This window comes from Xyrauchen texanus, chromosome 29 (assembly GCF_025860055.1).
Source record: "Xyrauchen texanus isolate HMW12.3.18 chromosome 29, RBS_HiC_50CHRs, whole genome shotgun sequence".
NCBI classification, from domain to species: domain Eukaryota; kingdom Metazoa; phylum Chordata; class Actinopteri; order Cypriniformes; family Catostomidae; genus Xyrauchen; species Xyrauchen texanus.
In genome coordinates this window covers 29,771,298-29,797,070 of record NC_068304.1, presented here as the reverse complement: position 1 = coordinate 29,797,070, position 25,773 = coordinate 29,771,298, and the positions used below count along the sequence as shown (strand labels likewise).

Genomic DNA, 25,773 nt, shown 5'->3' with positions numbered 1-25,773 from the left:
ACGCTCTCCCTCTATCCCTGCCAACCCCAGGGGAATCCACAGCCTGTCGGCGTCACACTGCAAGCCCCGGCAGCCGCCTAAGGGAGGCCTGCTAAGGAGCGCTGAGGACTGCTCCCTTCATTCTTCGTCCGCGCTGCGGATTGTTTATGTTAACCTTTTCGCCTCTCAAGGAGAAGACTTTGTGTTTTGTAGTGATCTAATTTTGAACTTCATTAAAGACTGCTTTCTGTTATATCGCTTTTGGGTCCTCACTTACCTCACAACAATTCATTTTATATATAGCAAATCAAATATGTTATGCAAATAAAAAGCAATGAGTCATATTTTTTTCTCTCATAAGAAATTTTAATTTGCATTTTTTTCTACTCTACTTAGTAATTCTACTTTCTCACCTCTGTGGAGGATGTCATGAAGTTTCAGACCGAAAGGTTCAAGTTCAGTTGATGTAAATTGGTGTTAAAATCTAAAATGGGTCAAATTGACCCGAATGGTCCTTCAAGCGATAACTGACCATTTTCCCAGGTAAAACGGTTTCCAAAATGGTTGTGCAAGTATGTGGTATCTTCTTACAAAATAAACATTTCCAACTTAAAAAAATATTTAATGTCTAATTATATTTATTTGGCAAGTAGTCAAATATATAATGTGATTTTCTTTTCCTTGACAGTCACTGGTGATTACTGGATAATGATTTTTTTTTTTTTTAAACATTCAAATTTAGAATGATTCGCTAATGAATCAGTTTGGTCAATTCATCAAAACTGAACTAAATAAAAATAATGATTCACTCACAAATCTGACTCGTCACAAATCTCACTATGGATTGCACACATGTTTTACTTTTTCAGGCCTGGAATCTTAAAATCCCATGATTTTTCCAGGTTTTTCATGACAGTGGGGACCCTGTAATAATTGGCATGATGTACAGCCAGTCAGTCATTATTAAAAAAATCCACGTATTGTTGGGGTCCTGATGGGTTTATTTTGTAATAATGACTGGCTGAATTTACATTATCTCCTACTTCTAGTATACTACCAAAACGGTCTTCACATATACACATATTTATATATATATATATTAATATATTTGACCACATAATACCATGATATAACAATTTATTAATGTTTCAAGCTTGTCATTGGTCTTCTGTAATAGTTTTTGAAGAACATTCCCAGCATGACATTGTAAGACTGGCAATCCATAAATTGACTTTAGTGTTTTATTGAGTAGAAACTCCCTCTTAGTATGTGTAAGCCTGCGGGATTGAAGCTAGTTCTCCATTTAATGAGAGTAGCTTCAGTCGAGCTTATGAAGAGATAGAGCAAGACATTTCAAACAGCATCTTATCCAGTGGTTATCAACCTTTTTTGGATGAACACCCTCCTATTAATTACCTAACCTCATACCACCCCCTTCCACCCCATACCAAATTATGTGAAATAATCTGAAAGCTGAGACTTCGTGTTATGGAGAGAAAAAAACACAAAACAAGAAAAAACAAACCTTGTGTTTCTTGAATTTAAGCAGATGGAGGGCTATATCTGGGACCAATCAAATAAAAATGTGAAGAGAGAAACTAATAATAAAAGTGATATTATTATTATTTTTTAAATTTTTTTTTAATAAGTTAAATGAACAATAATATTTTCTATTTTGTCCCAATGCAATGCACATTCTACAGTACAGAATTGATTTTGAGTTGGATGTAGATGTAAGTTTTCTGGTATTAACAACAGTGAGGTTATCTATTTCATTTATAAAAAGTAAAAAGTTAACCTAATTTATGTGGCAAAATTATTTATCCTAAGAACTTTAATTTTTTTCTAAAGAACATTTTCGTGAATCTGGCCCATGATCTAAATCGAAAACTCAACGTAAACATTGAGACAGCAAGAATGAAAAAAGGAACATTAAAAAAAAAGAAAAGATATATAAACAATAGCCTGGACTGTGTTTTCAAGCAACTGGAGAAGTTAAAACCTAAACTTCTGTCTATGTAAGAGGAATCTAAAAGGTTTATCTAAGGAACACATGGTAGATGCAGCCAGGCGACTGAACAAACACTGTTATCAGTCAGTGCTGGTGTGAGAACTCTGAACAGCTGTGTAACTTCTGTACACTGTTGCTGCTGTTTTGTGAATGGAAGAGATGAGAGGAAGGATCCAAATGCATAACTTTAATTAAAAACAAAAGAAGAGGATGCAATGATGACTGAATAATATGAAGGAGGAGGTAGCAAAACTCTAGAGCAGTATGCCGGCAACTAAAGCACTACATACAAACAAGAACCGACACAGGAACAATGAACAAGAGGACATATATATATACACTTGGGCTAACACGGAGACAAGGAACCCCTGGGATACAATTAGGGCAAAGGACAGGAAGACAGGCAGAACAGAGGAAGATACAAAACTTCAAACTAAGCGTCTCTAACTTTCTAAGTTGTATAACTTTCAAAATAAGAGTCCTTGGGGGAAAAACAAAAGAATGACATGTCAGCTGCTGCTGCTGTATAACAATATGACTATTCAAACGCAGCAGGTCCGAGAATGGTTGCGTTTAGAAGGCAAACTTGTTTGAGTTAATCATTTGCGATAGATCTAACAGGCCAATTTATCAAACTATATTTGGCCACATTTATCCAGTATTAGCCAAAAACCTTGCCATCTTGGCCAATAAACTAAAATGGTTTCTTGTTATAGTTTCAAAATAAATGTGTCTTGTCAATGGATGATTCACATTTTCAGTTTCAAATTGGTTTAAGAATTTTTTGTACATTTTGAATACAATAAGCAGTCATAAATTTGCAGCTACAGTATATTGTGTCAATTTAATATGATTCAATTAAATTGAATGCAAGTACTGGGTAATGCTAATTAATTACATTTACTTAATATGTAGGCAAAAATACTTTGTGGAGCTGCTTGTAATTACACATATTTATTTATATGTTTAAAAGAGAGAAAAAAAGAGCAAGTCCAGTGCAGGGCATCAAGCCCCATATGTGTGCCCTCAGAGATGGTCCTGCTCTGCTCACAGGTCAAAAGTGAGCTCAGAGGTCACAGGATGTAGCTGTAGTGAGAGAGCTCATGTTTCTGATGGATGAATCTGAAGCCTTGAGCGTCTGTGACCAGATTCACTCTAGACACTACACACACACACACTGCTGTCCTCACAGACCAACACATTTCACAGAGAGAAAGACAGACAGACAGACAGACAGACAGACAGAGAGAGAGAGAGAGAGAGAGAGAGAGAGATTGAACCTACATTACTAAACACACACACAGATCCTCATTATCACTATTTTTGGATTTTTGGCACATGTAATCTTTTCTTCATCTTAAGTTTATCTTTCTAAATAAATGTAATTACATTCATTTTATTCTTTAAATTATTATTTTTGTATCTTTTAAATTGCTACTTTCTAAATGTACTCTGCACAACTTATTTATTTTGTATTAAAATTTTATTTTGCACTACTGATACTTTGTTTTATTTGTTACAACTGTATAGTTTATATTTAAAAAGGTTTCATTGTACCCAGCACCAAAGTTTGGCAATACAAATGAAGTTGTGTGTGTGTGTGTGTGTGTGTGTGTGTGTGTGTGTGTGTGTGTGTGTGTGTGTGTGTGTGTGTGTAGGTTTCTTATTTTCTGTCTTCTCATTGCTTTCTCTATTTATCTTAATATGAAAGTGTAATTAGAGTGAAAGGACACTTTGATCTCTGACTCGCTGGCTCTTTACAGAATCAAAGATCAATCAAGCAGCGTTTTTCCTAAAAGAGCGGCAGGGTGACTTTCTGCTTACAGTAAAACATACAAAAAAATGGAAGCAATCAGCATATGTAGCTGTTCACAGCCTCTCAATGTGCTGATCAAAGACTATATATTCTTGAAGTCAAACACAAATACAGCTTGAACAAGGATACATGTTTTCAGGAGGGAAATAATGTTTTGAAATGTATTGTTGAACCATCCACTAGGGGCCAGTGTGACTATCAACAAAAAAACAATGCTAAAGAACCAGCATGCTTATAAACCAACAATATCTTACAAGCACATCAAGGTAACTAGTTAAAATTTGGTGTTTTCATTAGGAACTATATCTTGAAACTGGCTAACATTTTATGTTAAGATTCTCAGACAAGCCTTTCAACTATGTATTGTTGGTACCATAGTACAGAATGATTACCATACTAACATGTGATTGTATTATTTATCACAAGTATATTACTACAATGGTACATGAGCAAAAAAACACTGTAGTACCATGGCACTCTTTTGTAGGTGAAACAACCATTCAAATGTAAATTTTCAAATTCAGTATATCAATTTATACTGCATTAATGTGTAATTCAGCATGCATCAAAATGCCTAATGATTTATGTTCAGTTTGAGTGATGGTTTGTGATGTTTGTGTGCGTTTGTGTTTGCATACTGCATGAGCGTGAGATGGAATGTTATAATTTTTGTTTACTGTTTGGCATATTCTGTATGTAATGGTCTGTTACCATGAAACCCACCATGTAAAGGTACTTGCCTCTTCTCAACCCTATTATAACTGTCAAAACAATATGATAACTCTTTAGGAACCGAGATGATTGTGTGTCAGTCTGTGTGTGTTTGAAAGCTTGAAAAATACATTAATATCCCAAAAAAAAACGGTGAAGTGAATCTGACGAAAAAGTAAAATCATAGAAGTGAAGGGCAGTGTACGCCTACAGCTGCCTACGATAATAACGTGACCCTCTGAGACACAACACTGCCTGTATCCCTCGCGTGACCCTCAGCATCTGTCTCAAAACAAAAAGCTCTAATTACACTCATAAGAACCGCAGAACATGGCTGTAACCTTGACAACGGCATGTCCAATCAGCATTCAGCTCCATGCTTTGAAGCAGTCATGTCTCTGACATCTATGCTGCACTATGAGAAAGAAGGACAGACACTTGGCACAGACTTCGTCTGACCTTTTAATGTCTAATAGACTAAACATTCAGCCAGGTGAAACTGTTTACCTGCACTGACTGCCAGTGTGGTTTTGAGGTCACCGGTCAGTCAGTCAAACTCTCTCGCTCTTTCTCTCTCTCTCGCTCTCTGCCACTGTCAGTCTTTTTCCTTGTCTAACCTTGCATCTCAGAGAACTATTTTATTTGCCCTTTCTCCTTCAGAAGCTTTTAAAATGAAATACACCCTCAATAGACAAAACAACTTGCCAAACAAAAAATAAAAGCACTGTTTTAGAAGTTTAGAATGATTGGCAGGCCTCTCCATGACTGTCTCCAAAGTGAAAGGTATGTTTGTAGGGGTGTTCACACGTACGGCAAATTACAGCAAAGTCATTGGCAATTTTCATTTGAAAAAAGTGTCGGCTTGTCCGGTAATGCATCTAAATTGAGAAAAATGTATGAATAAAAATAAATAAAGTTTAAGTTCATACAAACAAGCAGCGATGCAAGGAAATACGGAGGTGAAGTTGAGTGATTTCACTATTCTATATGATTTGTCTCTGCCCACATGCAATGATAATAAAAAATGAGGCATGGAAAATCATGTCAAAAACGGTTGGCATTACAAGTGAGTTTGTTTCATGCATTGATGGTTAATCTTAATGCTATGAAGATATGTTGAATATATAGTACATCTTAAAAATATGCAAATATAAATAAATATAAATATAAACAAATCCTTTCAGAATAATTTTAAGCAGCATCCTTTCAATAAGAATTACTCTTATGATAAGAATGAATGTTTTTTTTTTACCAGCAATTCATCCCATTTTTGATCAGATTTTCAAAAACTATGGATAGAAAGAAAGATAGAAAGAAAGATTACAAGGATTTTTATATATTTGACTGATTTAGTAAAATTGAAGACACAAAGATAATTATAAAATATTTAAAACCCAATCTCTAGTGTGCACTAACAAACATACTAAAAGAAAATACTCAGCAAATGATTAAAAAAAGACAGAAAATAGTGGTGTATGTTACAGGAGCAACAGAGATCCCTTTATCAGATTAAACCGTCAGTCAGTAGTTTGACGGATGGATGAGGTTACCGCCTACTGGAGCCATCTATTATTACAGAGCAAAGAGAGGAAGAGAAAAGACAATGATCACATTCAGGGGAACAACAAGAGAAAGAGAAGCAAACTCAGAAGAGATTTGATTAAAAAAATTTAAATAATCAAATACACCACTTCAACTGGGCATTAGGATTGGTGACGAGCACTCTAATATAATGGGCATCCCAAACAGGCCACTGCTTTGCTGTCCTGTCAGCAGTGTGTGTTTGTAGGAAGGCATATCCTGTACTGGTTCCAGATGAGCTTCTAAGGCACTATAATGTCATATTTAAGTGTCTAGAACAAATGTGCTTAAGAGATAGCCAAGAAAGTTTTAATGACTATAGTGCATGTACCTTGGTAGAAATAGATTCATAAGTGTAAACTAAGTTTACATTTTTAGGGTTTCTACAACTTTGACCAAAGAATATCAATGAATTTAGCTGTTCCAGTCATTCATGAGGACTGTTTAAATGGACAGTTCATCTAAAAATGAAAATGTTCTCATTATTTACTCACCCTCATGCCATCCATGATGTGTATGACTTTTTTTTTCTTTAGCACACACAAATTCTTCAGCTTCATACAAGGCAATGCATGCCAACGTGCTTACATCAAGTGTGAGGCTTTGTGTACTCGGTCCTCTCATGAATGTGTACTAGAGAGCAACCTGAATAAACAATTATAGTGAAAAGGTCTTAAATATTGATCTGTTTCTCAGGATGTTTAATGGATTACTTTTACTACAACTGTCTGTGCCTTTTGGAGCTTTAATGTGCTGATCACAATTCACTTGCATTATATTTTTCATTGGACTTACAGAGCTCAAATATTCTTCTAAAGATCTCAGTTTGTGTTCTGTTAAAGAAATAAAGTCATACACATCTGGGATGCATGAGGACTTTTTGTGTGAACTAACCCTTTAGCACTTTAAAAACTTTTTTATTGAGGTTGTACCCACAAAAAGCTATTTCTAGAAAAATGTACAAGACTTTTCAATGCTCTTATAGATATTATTAAAGTCCAAGACTTTACCAAGTAAAATAATATTTCAAGTTTTCCATGACTGGGTGATCCCTGTATGAATATATTGAATTTATGAATGTACTTCATCATTCATTTTTATTCTATCAACCTACTGGCTAACTACTAACAAAGGTGCTTCATGCGGTAACTTCATAATTAACTGGTTTGTTTAGTCAAAAATATAATTTTAATATGATTTTATGCTACACCATAAAAATGAATTCTAAAAGATAAAAATAGGTAGGAAAAGCTCTTTGAGGTATGAATTGCAGCCAGGTTACCACTTTTAACACTGTATCCAATGAATATATGTCTATCCTGCCTTAAAATATCATCCAGAAGGAGGCTACTCAGTAGACAAAGTACAGACAATAGTTAAGCACACTGGATTCAAACGTGCCTTGATGCCTTTCTACAGTGTACCTCAGGATAATGTCCGATAATGCAACATTTTAAGGTTTCAGACACAGTTATTTACATATTTACATGCAACATTCTGTACTGAAACAGGAATTTAGCCAGATCCATGGCCAAGCATCTAGCGCATGTGCTCCAGTTGAGTGATGGAAGTTCGTATCAAGCTCATAACATTCCCTGATTTTATTTCTGGATCATGTCCTGTTCTATCACATCAGTAGCTTTCAAAAAAAAATAAAATAAAAAAGGTGGAACTTGCAGACTTTCTTTTACTAGCTTTCTTTCTAACGTTCTACTTTCTTTAACCTTATCACAAAATGCAGAAAAGACCATTAAAATCTAAATGTTATCTTGTTGGGGCTTCTGATGAATTAAGTACTTAACATTTATGTTACAGAGGCATTAAACAGAGTAGTTTGTCTTGAAACAACACAGACAAATGGATCCCAGTTGAAACACAAAAAGAGTTTCTTCTGAGAACATTTGCTATTTAAAGCTGCAAATTAATTCTCATTTACTAATTCACTAATGGAACTTCCATCACACAAGTATTGTACGATGCTCAGTGTGGAGGGCCAGTCAAAACGCACAGCCGTATTAAGGGGCTGCAATTAAGTTCTTCGGAAATGATTAACTAGTCAAGGTCACATTCTTATTCTGAAAGCATACTGTGAAAATATCTAATGTCAAACTCAGAACAGGCAGGTGAAACCAGCTAATGAAGCCATCCATTCATATTTCTGTACAAGCTCATTCAAGAGGTCGATCCTGATTGGCCAATATGTGTAATAAAATAATATGCATGAAATAACAGCTTGATGTCGCTAGATGGTCGCAGCACTTACAAACACAAAGATTTTCTTTTTGTTTTTTTCCATCACTAAACCCCAGGAGTTTCATGTGTTTCACAAAGGCAAAGAAAAGAAGGCCTTCATTGGCTAATCCCCCACAGTCGTGCTCACATAATGAAATCTAAATATAATTTAATTATTACACCAGAAATTACATTTGCATATAAATACTGGCAACGTCTTTTGTTTAGCTGAATAAAGAATTTGAACTTTTTTTTTGGTTGTGAATTAATTGTTGCCACTTTCTGGTCCTTTATTTTACCCTCATATCTGTGCCTAAAGTGCTTAAAACTTTTTTTCACAGTAGTGTGTATATATATATATATATATATATATATATTGGATTCTAAGGCAGATAGGAGGGTAAAATAAAGGACCAGGAAGCGGCAACAATTTATTCACAACCAAAAACAAAGGTTTCAAGCTCTTTATTTGGCTAAACAAAAGACGTTGCCAATATTTATATGCAAATGTTATTTCTGGCCCATCAACTAGCATGTGAAAATTAAAATGTCATCAGATTGATGAGACAGGTTGTCAGTTGCTATAGTTATGAAAAAGGTATAAATATTTAATTTCCTTGAATATGTAATTTCAATAATTTTTTTTTAGATATTACTCTAACGCCTGAAGATTCAGCAAGCATTAAAGTATCCACATTATGCAATTACCAGTATCTCCAAAAATTACTCGGTGTTATCCTTTTGCCGGTAAAGATATACAATGTATATCACATTATTTATGTATTTGCTCTGATAAGGCTTCAAAGGGAATTTAACCAATCAGAAATTTGCATAATTAATTATGATACAAGTAATGGCCAGCATCGTCCAATCACTGCCAACCTTTTTAAAATAAAATTCTACATTATAAATTCTTATTCTAAGTGCTGATTACCATTCACCCATGTCTGCCAACCATGTTGAATGGGCCAAACATCATCTGCAGCCTGAAACTGAACTTTTGGTCGGATGTTAGGAGTGAATGCACTTGGCTGCATAGGAAAGCTATAGGATGATCCTTTGCTCTCTTGCTTCCTAGTTATTGAATGACTTAGCCTCCAGTGTGCTGTTTGTCTGCACAGGTCTCAGAAAATTTCAACATACACCTTATATACACTTATTTTATCCTAAAGCAACATTGCCTCTGAAACCAACAATATAAGCTTTTGGATGAATCAATTGATTCTCAATGTGATAATGCACAGTAAATATAGGATTTCTAAGGGACAAATAGCATTAAACTGCACTATAGTGGTCCCTCTGCGTGCTCTTTAACAGCGTGCTGCTCACATTTTTAAAATGGCATATCGGATGAAACTAGAGATCCTAATCTTTTGACTCAAACAGGTTTCAGTGTAAAAAAATGTATTCGTTTCTTAACAGATGTAGTTTTGTTGGCGATTGTCCCAAAAGACAAACTTCACTGAGACCAGTGCCATGTTTTTTTTGTCATATGACTGCGTCACAATTTTTTGTCATATGTGGCGTCACAATTTTACCCCTTTACTGACATCCCGGTGTGTCCTGAACTGAGATCATTTGGTTTAAATTAAATTAAATTATGCATAGATTAGAGTGAAGACAGTCCACAAAGAAGGACGTGGGGTCGCACTAGGTTATTCATTAATATAACAATACATAGTAATAAACAGCAAAATTTCCTTACGTATATTTTTAATAAAACATGAAAAATGCAATGTGAAGACTTCTGAGAAAATTTTAAAGTGATGATGCAAACGAAAAGTTCACATACTGACTTAAGGAAATTAATCAAACTAACCAACTCAAACGCCATTTTAAAGCAACTCTCATAGGACCATCAATCTAGTCTAATGACACAATGTTTTGGAAACTAAATGGCCATATAACAAGGGTATAAAAAAAATAAAAAATTCTCTATAAGCACGTTTTCATACACAGCAATACATACAGTAAACTATTATTAAAATCTGCATATAAATAATAAAAATAAATAATTAACGTAAGAAACCCTCGTTTACATGAGATTTTAAATTATCGGGTTAATTCTCTGCTTTTGACGTCAAAATGTAAACAGGCATGCACACACTGTATAAGCTGGTTAAAAAAAAAGGTGTTTACATTGATTTTTTTATATATATTTGACAAGGATAGTGCTCCTTAATCAACAGAAAATGATTATAAATGAGCCAGATCGATCGGCCACAGATCGAAATCTGCTGATATTCATCTTAAATCCGTGATCGCCGATCGTGCCTAGAATCAGGACCGATCTTGTTTGCAGCTCGCAAGGAATCACACATACACTGCTCCTCTAATGGATGAGCGATTGCTCAGCCTTGAAGCATGATGACAGAGTGGCGTTTGGATGGTGAGTTGTTGGCAATTGGACATTGTGTTGAGCGATAGAGACTGTTTGAGCAATCACGAGCGCTTTTAGCTTTACTCTCTTGAACACAACCGCTCTCGGTGTCAATCAAACATGCCCGCTCTCCAGGTGCTCTCAATGTATCATCAGTCAGTCATCCCTGCATTATTCTCTGATGACCCCAATTTCAATCAGATTAATGTTGGTCACAATACCACTAACAAGAGATGTAAGCTTGTAATGGATGTTTTTTTCTTATTTTTGAAAGTATCTCTGCTGTGTGTGATGCTCTCATAATTTTTGGTTGCCAGTATGTCACAATGACCTTTTGATATTGACAACAGAACTATTAATAACTTTTTTCAATACATATAAATGTTAGCAATTAACAATCACAATTTTAATCTAATGTTGGTAACACTTAATAAAAAGGTCTAATTTCTTTAACATTAGTTAATGCATTAGGGATCAAGAACAAACAACGCACAATATGATTAATAAATGCTGTAAAAATATAATGTTAGTTAATAAAAATGCAATTGTTTATTTTTAGTTCATAGTGCATTAATGTGTATTAACTAATACAAATTTTAATTTTAAAAATGTATTAGTATATGTTGTAACTAAAATAAAGTTAATTAGTTAATGTTAACTCCAGTAATGTTGTTTCATAATGTTATCAAATGGAACCTTTTTGTAAAGTGTTATTGTAATTTCGCTGTGTGTGGCATAAACATATATCTGTAGAATATAACTTGCATTATAATGGCAAAGGGCACTTTAAGAAAAAAATCGGAGATCGGTATCGGCCTCAAATTTCCTGATCGGTGCACCACTAGATAATACATATAAACTAATACCCAAACCAGTAAAGTGCACAACCACCAAACAAACAATGTAACACAGCCATGAATATATGCAACTAAATCGGAGTAATGGGCAAATGATGATCAATTTTTTGCTTTAACTGCTAATGACCATACCCAGTTAAAGTAACACTGTTTACATGACCACACACATTGTCGATTTTGGCATAATCGGTGTAAAAATGTGCATGTAAACGCACTCATTGCTGCAGAATTTTATCCCATAAGCAAACTCATTGCAAATATAACAAATATTTGATATATCGCCCAAACCCTGCCTCCAAACACTGCATTCAAGCCTTTGGACATGCAACAGTGAGAGCAAAAAAACTGTGTTCGCTATTCAATTCCCCCCATTTCTGTGAAATTACCCTTTAACCTGTTTATTCCTGTGAGGAAGTGGAGCAACCGAGGATCATCTTACTGCTAATCTCTGGAGGAAATATTGTGCCTGGATCAATCCAGGTTAATTTACAACACACCGACATGCTTAAATCTACACACATCACTCTCAGAAACAGATACCTTTACTTTGCCTTCTGACATATAAATCTGGATTAGAAGCGGTGTTCAAATGCTATATGACTTTGAAGCATTTTTTTTCTTTTTCGGATATATACAGGCACTAAACTATAACACATAGATCAAATGAGCACAACCTTTCAGTTCTGCAAAAAAAAAAAAAAAACGTTAAGAGGCTGATTTCAGAAACGTTTGAAATGGAGACACACATTCTTGTGATTTGATAGTTCAGCATTGTATTCCTGAGGAGTTGAACATCTGTAATCTCTTGGGGACAATCACTTTAAAAGACGAGAGGCAAATGGGGAACTCGTTCAAGACTTGGCGATCACATTACATAGATGGTGGCAAACTGTTAAGTGAAAACCAATGTCCCTTGGATATTTTAGAAGTAGCTGTTTTTGAGTGTAAGACTTGGATCTGTAGTTACTCGTGCAGAAGCTGAGCTCTATAAAACCCAATGTGGTGTTTTGAGGAGAGCTGGACTAGAGCCTTTGGTGATTTTCTGCTTCAGTGGAAGCAAGTGCTAAATTTGAACAGTACTGCCAGAAAGAAGCATTAATCTCAATGCAGCCCATTAACTTTATCTAAGCATATGTGCTTCGTGCATTGAAAATCTTTTTAAAAACATTTGACGGTGGTAACTTCACAATACTGTGATGAACACAAGCAGAAAAAGTTGAATACATATACTGTATGGTAGTTCAGATTATTCATCTTTTGAACAAAAAACTGGATTTAGAGTAACCAAGTGACTGCTCAATAAAAAAGCTATTTAAATCTTGCTACACAAAACAACAGGTCTCAAATAAGCAGCTCCCAAGGGAAGAGTTGCTCTTTCATAGCTCGATATGATTTAATTAAAGGAATAGTTCACCCAAAAATGAAAATTCTGTCATCATTTCCTCCTTCTGCGAAACACATAAGGGTATATTTTAAAGAATGCTGCATCATTGTGTCACAATGAATAATGCCTTAAATTTCTGTCTGTTTGTCATACAAAGTGATAGTATGCCTGCAGGAGACTAGAAATATGTTGCACAGGTCGCTTTAATGATACTGAGTGCTTTTTTAAACTTTAAAGTGAGGTACTATCAACTTCTATTGTATGGAAATCAGTGATCGCGACATTCTTTAAAACACATCCTTTTCTATTCTGCAGAAGAAAGGAAGTCATTTGGGTTTGGAACAACATAGAGGTGAGTAACTCGTGACAGAATTGTATTTTATTTATCTTAGCTTTTCATTTATGGATCAACTTTGTCTCATCTAAAAATTCATATTCAATAAGAGTATAAAGCTGTATATGTTATATGTATGTTATGTTATGTTATGTTATGTTATAACATAGCTCAGATAATTTGTTCTTGAATGAGTCTGACGAGAAATATTTGAGTTCATAATAATATCTCTGACTTCTGATTGCAGATTTTGGTATCTTGGTAAGCCTAAGCAATGTTTTAGATCCCTGATTTCATCAGGATGTTTTTTAAGGTGAAAAATCTTAGAAGCAGGAGACTTAATCCAAAATCTCGATTTGCACTCCATTTAATCTCATTACAGTCTAGGACAAACAAAATGGAAATTAAAGAGTTCTCGTACATTTTGCCTATGGGTTCTGACATAATGTGAGGCCATGGTGTGTAAATTGAAATTCATTATTTAAAAAAAAAAAATCAAATAATTGCAGGGGAAAGGAAACAAATGTGGAGGATCGATACCCAACAGATATGGATGTACGTTTTGATGTTAGCAGTGGGTTAGGGGTGGAAGATGAGGGTAAAACCCACCGTGCTGGTGTTGGTCACAGGCTGTTGCTGTGGAGGTCTGTCCTGGTGAGGACTGGGCAGGTGAGGATGGAGCCTCTACCGCCTCCATTATAGGAGGACTGGTGTTGAGCTGCCCAACCGGAGGAGGCCAGGGCAGATCCTTTATCACTTTAATCTCTACTGCAGGGAGCAAGAGAGAGAGAGACAGAGAGAGAGAAAGAAAGAAAAAGTGCAGAAAGGAAAGAAAGAAAGAAAGGGGAGGGAAAGAGAGAGAGCAAACTGGGTGTTAGTAAAGGCAGGTTTAGGTCAGCAGGGTAAACGGTCACAGACTTGGAAACAGAAAATTGAAAAGGAAAGAATTGTACCAGGAAAAAGGAACTGGAAATATAAAAGACAAATATGGGATATAGGTCTCAGGATTGGTCATATTTTTGTAAATAAATAGTGATGAACACTCAGAAACAAAACATAAACTCTGCTCCTAAAAAATTAGCTGGCCAGTTGCTGCTACTGCCTTCATGCCTTCTAAGGCAGCACACAAAGCATAATGAAATCTCATAAGAGACCAAAAGTACATTTCTGTTTCTATGTAAATCTTCACCCACCGTTGCTCTCCTGTATGTGTTCATAAATGAACAAGAGCAGAAAAAAATGTACTCAGGAATCAAAGAGAGGTGGAGGAGGCTGAGGCACCCACAGTCACACCGTGTCCTAACCAGACGCCAAAAGACAGAATAAAAGTATCTTTTCCATGTTAATCAGAGTTATTGTCCTAACCAGCTGCGTCAAGCGACGGGACATTCTGTCGATTACATGGTTTCTATTTATGCGGTGTTGCGCCATGAAGGCCTGTTTAATGTGAACTGGCACTGGTCCAAAATCTTCGTTAGAACAGTATATTAAAGCCAGCATCTCACTAACTGCACCATGAGTCAATAATGAAAGAATTTTCATTTTTGGGTGAACTATCCCATTAATTTTCTCACCGTGTCCACAATTTATTTTTTACTGGAGTTGTCACAGTGCATTCTATGTGATCTGCAGTCTTAGAATTCAGCTGTAATGGGGTAGCTCGGGAAGCAGCATAATTGAGATACCCTCCTGTCAGAACAGCCTGCACAATGAATGCCTTAAAATACTGCCTCTTTAGGTAGATCACTTGGTTTTGAAACAGTGCAATAATAAGGGGTCTTTATGTTTTTGTATCCCTACAGGTAATTAGGGAATATAACTACACACACATACACAAACACACACACACACACACACACACACACACACACACACACACACACACACACACACACACACACACACACACACACACACAAAGACATGCACAAACAGGTTGCACTACCCACATATGCTTTCATTACAGAGCAGACAGATCTGCATGTCTTTCAAAGACAATAAATGGTATTTACTATAGCAAAAACATATGTAATAAAGTCTAATGGACCACAAATGCTCTCTCTCTCTCTCTATCCTGGATTGAACAACATATTACTTAGGGGAACCCATCCAGTGAATCTTTTTGACAGCAAATCTATTCTTGAGAACAGCCCACTCATTTACATAACAAGCGGCTCCATATAGGACAGATAAACACCCAATAGAAAATTGTAAAAATACAGTCAAATTTGTGTGCAGTACATAAATAAACTTAAAACAATGCATGCCAAGCCAGTTTTGGACCCTTTGGCTTATATTTGTTGAGTAGGGTCATCAAGTAGTGGGCAATAGTGGGTAATTAGTCGACAAAAGAGCCACAGCTACAGTCAGACCCTTCATCACAAATCCCTAACCTACCAAGAGACCCCTTAGCCAGTTGTCATTCATATTCACAAACCAAAACTTGATAAATAAAGCCCAAGGAAAGAAACTCAGTCATACCAAATCGATTTTTTAAAAACACACAACAGAAACGGTACAAGAACAGAATGACAACAAAAAGAGCAATAAGGAACAATCTCCTCCTCAACAGAGTAAAGCTAGTGGCAGAAACATTAGCACCGTGACCAACAGTGAAGACAAAGTTACTATCTATAGGGTTTATGCCAGTTGATGTGATGTACAGTGATGGCATATGATAGTAACCATGGTGCTGAATGATTGCACTTAAATGGTACTTCAAAGTATTTCGAAGTGTAGATACTGTATTACCCTGAAACATGTTCAAAAATGCAGTTGCACCATGGTACTTGTTGATACTTTTTTGTTAGTGTACAGTACACAAAATAGGGACACATTCTCTCCTTCATGAAGAATTTCTAGTCTAGATTATTATGAAACATCCATTCCTGCTAACCAATGGGATGCAAACACTCAGCATCCAATCCTATACATCCAATTTGACCTGGATACCGCTGTGTGTGATGCATTACTGTAATTCTTCAGCAAATGTAGTTAATTGGTCCTTCTTTGTATCTTGACTCTTTCCAAAAATCAGTAAACAGATACATTTTTGCTGAACTAGCTAATTATTATTTTTTTAAATAGCACACGATGGAGTGACAGCAGGGGCACTGAGAGTTCAGCGTAGAAGAAATTAGATGTTGCTTGTCACCTAAGCCCTAAGCTGTGTCTCTTCATTAATGAAACATGGAACAAATCCCTTTATTTTGCTTTTCCCTGTCAGAATTCTGACAGAAACGGAGTTTGGCAGGACACAATCCAAAACAAAAACAAGACACAAACAAAAGTTCTCCCAGAGGAAGGTTTGATACAAACACGGGTCTCCTTTACACTCCGAGCAGAACTAGTGAAAATCAAAGCAGGCTAAAGTTCATTTGTGATTCATTTGGCATTACCTGCTTTCAGTACTTGACAAGCGAATGACCTAAACTGCCACTGCATCCAAAATAAAGCTGCCAGTTTGTTGACTGCCCTGTCAGGCCGCAGTGCACTTTACGAGCTGATAAACAAACTCCTCCGGTGTGCTCAAACACTTGGTTTTGAATTCGTCCTTGATTCCAGAGGGGAACTATTTAAGCAGTACTGTGGTCTACGTCAGCAGTTCTCAACAGGTTTTGATTCATGACTGAGATTTTCCAGAGAATATTAATTGGTGAAACTCAAATAGTTTATTGTTATTATTTCAGGTTTTTTTTTTTAAGTAAATAAAATGTCTATAAAATCAAACACAGAAATTTTAAAATATTAATTTAATAATAAATAACAATGTAATTATGCAGCCAATAATACACATGGTTAAACAACGTTTATCCTTATTGCAAATGAACTCATCTTAAATGTAGTCTGGGTTGTGTTTACTTCTACCTTGTGTAGTTTTGTTCATGGTTTTCGAGAATAAGGGCATGCCATGCAACCTGTCCATGTTGAAATTGGACTCATTTAACTAGAGACTTTGAATTTACGCCAAAATACTGTTGTTTAACTGGACGAATAGCCTTTTGTTAATTTCTAAAGCCTTTTTAATTTTGCTATCCTAACTATGCATGGTATATGATATCATGATATACTTTTATAGTAAGTTGCAAGTTTTATGCAATTTTTTTTTGTAAGCAGCGTTCTTTTTCCCCGCAGTCCGTTATCCTATCAGATTAGACCTGCTATCCATGTATGGGTCATGACCCACCAGTTGTAAACCACTGATCTATGTTAAAGAATGGGGCTATACATCACCTAGAACTTTTCTGAGAAAACCATTGGAATATTTCGTAAATACAGCTACATAATCTAGAACAAGACTGGCAGCATTTTAGAATCACACTCTTCTGAGAACGACCACCTCAACAGTAGAGAGATTTGATTTCAGTTGACAGAGCCACTATTATGGACTCGATCTAGCAAGTGAGAGTGGGGTCAGCCTCTTTGACAGCTAATATAATAACTTCCTCCACGGTAGGGTGAAGCAGAGGCCTGCAGGCATCCTGATTAAAGAGCTAATTCTCATTCGGTGCCGCAGATTAGCGTGTAATTGTTTTGGGAGAGGGGAGCTTTGACTCTTGTCCCTGTAGAATGGCAGAGAAGTAAATTCACAGAGGTCACACATATTAGCTGACACACAGATAAGATGTACTGTGTATATCAGCTCCTCCACATTGAAGGTGAGCTTACTTAAGAGGCAGTCACTCAAACTGTTCTTGCATTGAGTCAAAAAGTTGCTGATATATTCTGCCGACAGAGGGGTTCTTCTGAGCAGCACTTGGCCTTGTGGTAATTCAACATATTGTGGGGATTAGTGCAGAATTACAGCCTTGGCAGAATCCCTGATGCCAAATGACTCTTTTTGGTAAACATGAGATTTGGAGTACAAGGTGATGTTTTGTAACAATAACTTTGGTTTATGTGTGAAAGCTCAAAATGAACACAGACCTCTTTAGAGCAAACCCATACCAAATCTCGGGAGGTAGTGTGAATAAAAAGTGTAATGAGACCAGGTAGCAACAGATGTTGCATGTTTTCATGTTTTTTTTAAAGGTGTAGTATTTATTTATCTTTTAAAAAAGTTTTATTTAAAACAAAATTGATAGTACTTTTTGTAATGAAAAAAAAAATAATGCTCACATGAGGCTAACTCATATCAGCCTAGTAAAAGCAGGTTTGTAACACTTTACAATAAGGTACTGTTGGTAACCATTAGTAAATGCATTAGTTACCATGAACTAACAATGAACAATATCATTTTTTTTATTATATTATATTTTATATATTACAATTGTTTACTGTTAGTTCATGTTAATTAATAATGCACTGACTTATGTTAAAGCATCCAACATTTATTATTTAATGTTACATTTCACATTAAACAAGATTAATAATTGCTGTAAAAGCATTGTTCATTGTTAGTTCACATTAACTAATTTAATCAAATAATATTAACGAATACAACCTTATTTTGAGTATTCCCGTGGTTTTACTTAACACGGGGCTGACATGCTGAGATCACATGACCAGCTTAATAGTGCTCATTAACCCATTCTGTTATTGGAAACGTTAGATCTTGAAATGTATTATGGCTAACTCCAATTCTTGTGCCATGGCTTCTGAATAGAAACAGAAAAACAGAAAAAGTTTACATGATGCTGCATCCAAACTGACAACTGTCAATGTAAAGATTTGAGGGGGGGCATGGCGCATGACAGGAAATGAGAGGGAAAAGAGTGTGAATACGATTGGGAAAGGACCTCACAGGCTGGGACTCGAACTCGTGTTACCCATGATGCATCAGCACCACATGTCATGAGCGCAGCCCACTAGGCTACGTCTGTCACCGTCGCCCAGTTATGACCCCAGAGGCTGCTCAAATTTCTGACATGCCACGGAGTGCAACTGGCCTAGTTTCAAATCTACCCAAATTATTATAGAAGAACATTGATTATTTACTCTAGCCATCACTGGATGATCTACTTTGTACAATATACGTATCATTCATAAAGCCTACATAATGTATTTTCAGTTACAAGCATGTATTTTTATGGATTGACATCTTGAATGAAGCCCATTCAATGCTACAGAGATAGAAATTGCACTGGCTAAATATTGCTTCTGTTTCTATAAGTGTACAGAATGTTATTAATACACATTAACTGAATTTTAAGCAATAAAGCTTGTCCTTTTTTTGTCCTCATTTTAGCTGAAACAGCCTCCGCTTTAAATTTAACAAATGTGTTATTTCCCTTGCTGTGTCAACCTTTTCATGAGAAGGGTCTAATTTCATCTGCAGCGCCCCCCTGGAATGAGTTATTTTTGTTGGTAGAGGGTGGCAGAGCGTAGACGAGTATTTATTAGTTTTTTTTATTGTAACTTTTGATTTCTTGTCATATTAAAGAAAATACCTCATATAGTAAACATGTGAACAAATGGGTTATGTCAGCTGTACAGTTTTTGTTTTATTTAATAATTTTTATAGATGTAAAAACAAATTAACAAATAATATCTGCAGTCTATGCACTTTGACATCTCAGATATTGTGTGTGTGTGTGTGTGTGTGTGTGTGTGTGTAAGAGAGAGAGAGAGTGTGTGTGTGTGTGTGTGTGTGTGTGTGTGTGTGTGTGTGAGAGAGAGAGAGAAAGAGAGAGAGACAACAATTAATGTAAACAGACTTGGCTGCATGTTCGGATAATCGCGCTTGATCAGCATGTTTTCACTGTGAGTACGAGTTTAAACTGTTATTGTTGTGATTTTGTGATAGTTTGGCGGAAAGCAAACATATTATATGCCTGACTGTGTTACTGTTTTTGTGAATGAAAATGGCATCTACACCTAATAAGTGGACGTAGCTGCGTGCATGGGTAAATTGCACATTTGGATATGATGGCTCTGCATATACAAGCTGTGAACTCTTATTCCAGTACTTTGGTGACAATTAGGCTGTTTTGTTACATAAAATAAACATATTATGTGCTTCAACAGACTCTTTGAGTAGCTGCTTTTTTGACGAATGACAACCGCTAATAATGTACACAAATGGCAGCACGCATCGGAGGAAGGTAGTGTTTGATGTATTGACAGTGCATATAAGAGCTGTAAACTTTTTATCGTGGTACTTTGGTGACAAGTTGGATGTATGTATTTAAAATAAACTTATTCTGTGGTTTAAAAGACTGTATGAGTAACTGCTTGAGCTAATATAAATAGCAGACACTTGACCAGTGGAGCCTGAAGTCAGCGATTTGAATCGGTCAGTTTGTAACTGGCTGTTGCAGAAACACATAAATATGATGCTAATCTGCAGGTCCCAGTTATTAATGATGCAAGAAGTTAGAACAACGGCATCATGCAGACTCTGGAGCATCATTTAGCTTAGATGTAGTGTCAACAAGAATTTATTTTATGCCAAGTTTGCTAAGACACAATAAAACCCATTACAACACCAATTTTGCACTCTCTTATAGCAAAATTTGACCAAAATACAATCTCACAGTCACAAATAATAGCCAATTTAATAAAAATGGGAAAACTGCTCCAATATTGCAAGCACAAGATTAATATTAATTCACAATGACAGAGATACACACCCACACTCACACACTCACACACTGACAGCTTTGAACTTTGGCTGAGCTACCCAATCTGGCACAGTTGATGAGTTAGCACTACGCAGTGTGTCTATTCCTTGTCCTTTCCTTGAACCAGCCAGAAACAAATTTAGGGGAACATTCTGCAAAAAATAAATAAATAAAAAATGCCTAAATTTCCAAGAATTCCCTTGGGCTGAAGTCACTCAGGCAGGCAGGGTTTTATCTCATGTTCCAGAATTCTGATTTTACGCAATCTTTCAGCTGAGCTGCCGAGCGATTGGTTAATTTAGAGCTAGGCTGCTGTAAACAGCTAAATGAATAGATTCACTTTCACACTTCCATTTATGCTTGACGGAGAACTAATTAAGAGATCAAGAAGAAGAAAAAAAACCCAGTTTAGACATGATCAAGCTGTAGGGAAGATTAAGATGTGCATTCTGTAGCAGTGTGAATTATCCAAAAAGACTGTATGATAGGACACAAAATATTACACTTGTAGGGCTTGATATACTGAAGTAAGGAAAAGCTGATTTGTAGGGCTGATATGAGTGACAAAGTTAGTGATAATAGTATTTGGAAACCCTGGTCAATTCACTGCATCTGGAAATATGCATTGCTGGCCTACAATCGTTCTCCTGGCAATCCTAAGAGGTCTCAAAAATAGCATCGGCCATTTGAATAGATGTTGCACTGACTCAATAACCTCCTCAATAGACTACACCTCTTCTGGAAACTGTCTGCCAAGGTTTCCAAATAAAGAAGCCAGTCACACTGGATTCACAAGCTAAATGAGACTCTGTGAAATGCTAGTTCTGTTAAAGGTCTTGGTACGTAGGTCTTGCATGACTACTAATGTTTACTAACTCCTTAACCACCTCAGTACAATGCATCATTGGAGATATTAACAACCTAGCATGGCTGGTTCCCAAAGCCATAGTAACTCTGTCACACATCCATCGTTCAAACCACTTTGTTGGTAACAGACTTAATATAGAGTTATCGTTAATGCTGTTACGCAGGGGGTGGAGTAATAGCTTCTGTGGATATCAAATTATAATAGCTCATTTAAACGTACACCAGTAAGCTGTTTAATGCGTGAAAGCTGAAGAAACGAAAGTTGCATGCACTAAGTATTGTGTAATAATTCCCTCAACATGAGACTTTGGTGTTCCCCCAACGCACTTGAGCACATGCACACATGCAAAAACATATAAGGGGCCCTTATGCATTAACATTTACACATAAAATCTGTGTTCTCCAACAGAAACCATGTGTGATAAAGCACTTTCTCTTAACTTTTTTATACCCAGTAAATAAAAAATGAAAGATAAAGAAACATCAGTGAAGTCTAATGATGTCCACATGGACAACTAACAAGAAACCAAGAAACAATGCTTCTAATCAAAGATGATTGCTAATAGTTTGTATGATACTTTGTGATGCTGTACGTGAATGTTCATTTGGAATATGGTTTTGTGAAACACTAAATCGTGCTACACAGTAAAAAATGACTATGTTGGTAATGATGGAACTTGGAACCACAATTGGCTAACAATGCTTATGAGAAACGCACCTCAGAATAGTGGCCAAATGGTCGATTGCTTGGCAGGTCAATGTTTACCTTGTGTAAATGTAACAGAGGTTGTGTTATTATTATTGTCTTCCACTGTTTTCCACATTTTAAAAACATTGATAATAATTCCAATTGATGTCAGTCATTTTGACATACAAAATAAAAATATTTGAAACCATATTCACTTTCACTTGATTTACACTTTACCGTAATTCCAAATATATTTGCATTTCTTTGAATATTTTTTGCACGCAATTACATAGGACACAGTTTGTGGATTTGCTCTTATGCTCTCACCATGTGGAACAAGTACAAATTAAATCATGTGATCAGGGCTGCATTAACATACTGGCTTACCTGGACTTAAACTCCCAGGGTGGACCCAACGTCCGACGACTGGCAAGGCCAAGCAAAGAAGTGAGCCCTGGGGCCTCGGAGTGCCTTAATGCGGCCCTGCATGTGATCCACAACTAGTTGGCACAGATTCAACACATTGACTAGTAGCAGAACTAACTTACTAGTTCACTGTTTTTTGGCTTGTTTCCTGGTTAGTTGTCCAAAAATTAGTAGGCAGGTCAATAATTGAATTTTGTAAATGACTCAACTTTCACCATGCAGCATCGATAGTTTTTGATAGACATTGCATTTTGGCAATGCAATGTTATTGGAGAGTATGAGAAGTGGCAAAATGACCACGCAGTAGAGAAACTAAGGTGCTTGTTTCTCCACTGACAGATTCATGCTTGCGCTTGCAAAGTCATGTTACATCTGCTTATAGTTTTGGTCACCTTCTGGCCGACATGTGATTAGTTTCAGGGTGGTTTGCAAAAAAAATTGGCTTTTACAATATGTGAACAAGATGAACTCAGAACATCTCAGATGTCCAGATTGAAAGCCAGTTTGGTTTATAATGTGCTAATGCTCCGTGTTTACTTCACTGTCAGCGTATTTCCAAATTTGTTTGGCCATTATAGTTTACTTTAGTAATATTGCAGATTGTGGATGAATTTTCCTCCTGCTGTCGTCATGTATGGTATAAGCGCAACTGAAGTCACGAAATCCACAACTAATCGCAATTCAACGCATTGACTATTGTCATATCTAATTGACCAGATGATCGGTTGGTAAAACCGCAAATGTGTGGATATAACTTGGTCTGAATGCTCTCAGCGAGTTGAGGTGTGAATTGTTTAAGTATTGTCTGTATCTAGTGTGTATGTGTGTGCTTTTTGACTGTAATGGGTATGGGGCAGCACTGGGGTCATGAAAACATATGCATGTGTCTGTGTGGGTGTGTGAAGATAAGCCCAATGGCATCTCTGCCTCTGAAGTGGCAACTTTAAGCCCTATGAAAGCACCATGAGATCTGTTGTGTGTGTGTGTGTGTGTGTGTGTGTGTGTGTGTGTGTGTGTGTGTGTGTGTGTGTGTGACAGAAGTCTTTTATCACACCAAAGCAGAGACATAAGATTAAAAACCCTTCTGATGAACAGAGGGAAGCATCTGACACCTAGGACTGTTTGAGAGACAACAATCTATGACTAAATAACGCCATGAACCTCTAAACACTGTGACCTTTCCATTAATCACACATCAAGGATGTGTTCAAGATGCAGAATTTTCAGAATGATTCAAAACCAGAGATGGATCAGGTCTGTCATTTTATGAATGATCGGCAGATACCTGATTGTGATCAGGCTATACTAAGCCTATATTTAGTAATTTCTTATTTAAACAATTCTGCATATGTTGTGATGTGTTTTAGTGAACAACCCTTGCAAGTTTACTTTACTCTTTAGTGGAACCTCTGTTTATCTTTTCTACATATGTAGAAAATTTTAGAGCTGCAGATTGAATGTAACCATTTGAGAGATTTTATTTAACATAACCACAGTAACGCCAAAAATATTTGCACTCTTTAAGCCTAAATTCAAAATGGTTTAAAGGAAGTTTGCAGGTGCCATATTGGCCAGCATTTTGCTTTTGCATTTTTTTTTTCTAAAGTTCTAATTTTTCCCTGCAAAGTGTCAAACTACAGTATGTAAAGTGGCACGCTCTGAAAGGGAAAGGAGCTTTATTGATGTGTGCATTTTTGTTTGAACCTGTGGATTTATCTTTATAGACAAACACGTGCCACACTTTTCTTTAATGTGCCCTCGCATTAATACTTAGCTCATCAATCACCCTACGTCTATATCTGGTGTGCAGATGTGTGTGTGTGTGTGTGTGTGTGTGTGTGTGTGTGTGAGAGAGAGAGAAGAGAGGTGAGATAACCAGATGACTAATTAGGTGACATAGAAGTGCATAAACCTGCGGTGACCTACACTTGCACATATCTGCATCCAACTGAAAACGGCTCATTGATAAATCCTTGAGTGAATATAAACCACACACACAGCACAGTGAAAGCAGATTAACCCAGCGGTAAATAAACAGCACAAACTATACGCATTGCAGCTAATCAAATCCACTGTAGCACGCGACAGTGATTTTAATGTTGTGCATTTCATTAGTCTGAATGTAGATTGATGAAATACAATGTATATGAACCGCAATATTCAGTTATAACTAAAACACTTATTTATGCTAAGTGCAATATTTTCCCTGCTTGGTCTTGGCAGTTACCTCAGTTTTGCAACCAAGTGTTTTTATCCTAATCAAGTATTTGCATTAACAAGCTGACAGACGAACTTAGTATGTAAATAAGGTGAATTCTAGTATGCAAAAATGGCAGGACATGAAGGACTAGAAATATGAATGATGAATATTACATTATTCATGCAATAATGAGAACTACCAAAATGCAAATACAATGTAAAACTCTTCAGAAGACAGTGACCCAGATTCATCCAAAATCCGTGGAGGGTAAGATCCTCTCCCTTAAGCGCTGTATGCCCAACTGATGATAAAACTTTATATAATTTATAGAAAGACCCTAATGAGTGTTAAAGCCCACAGTGTGGCCTAAAAATGACCTTTCGACCTCTGGAAATCAGGGCTTGAGTCTCGATTCTATATGCATGCCACTGAGTCAAGCTCTCAAGGGTTTTCTGCAAAGTATTTACTTCTGAATTATCGGTTTCCTAACAGACACAAAGCATCAAAACAGGCTTAAACTAGTGCATTGGTGAAGGGAATAAGACATCAAACAGTTAGGACATGTAAGAAATAATAAAGGCTTTCAAAGATGTGTCTGTCTGATTGACAACGAAGCACTTTAATATCTTCTCAAAATAGGAAATATCTGCTGTGTTCCTCATTGTAAAATTAATTAACAAAGTATGGTGATTACAGTTAAAGTCAGAAGTTTACTACATAGCTACATTAGCCAAATACATTTAAA

The 25,773-nt window shown here is 36.3% G+C and overlaps 1 protein-coding gene across 4 annotated transcripts in view; it reads right to left on the bottom strand.

The window, feature by feature from the left end:
• The window catches only part of LOC127622875 (SH2 domain-containing adapter protein F-like), a 195,312-nt gene that overhangs the window by 28,592 nt on the left and 140,947 nt on the right, over window positions 1–25,773 (bottom strand). For 2 of the 4 annotated variants that reach the window (XM_052096995.1, XM_052096997.1), the window contains exon 4: window positions 13,895–14,053. The exons of the other annotated variants lie outside the window; for them this stretch is intronic. In XM_052096995.1, coding sequence (XP_051952955.1) covers window positions 13,895–14,053 — 159 coding nt within the window. The remainder of the gene's footprint in view (window positions 1–13,894; window positions 14,054–25,773) is intronic. 4 annotated transcript variants of the gene reach the window in all.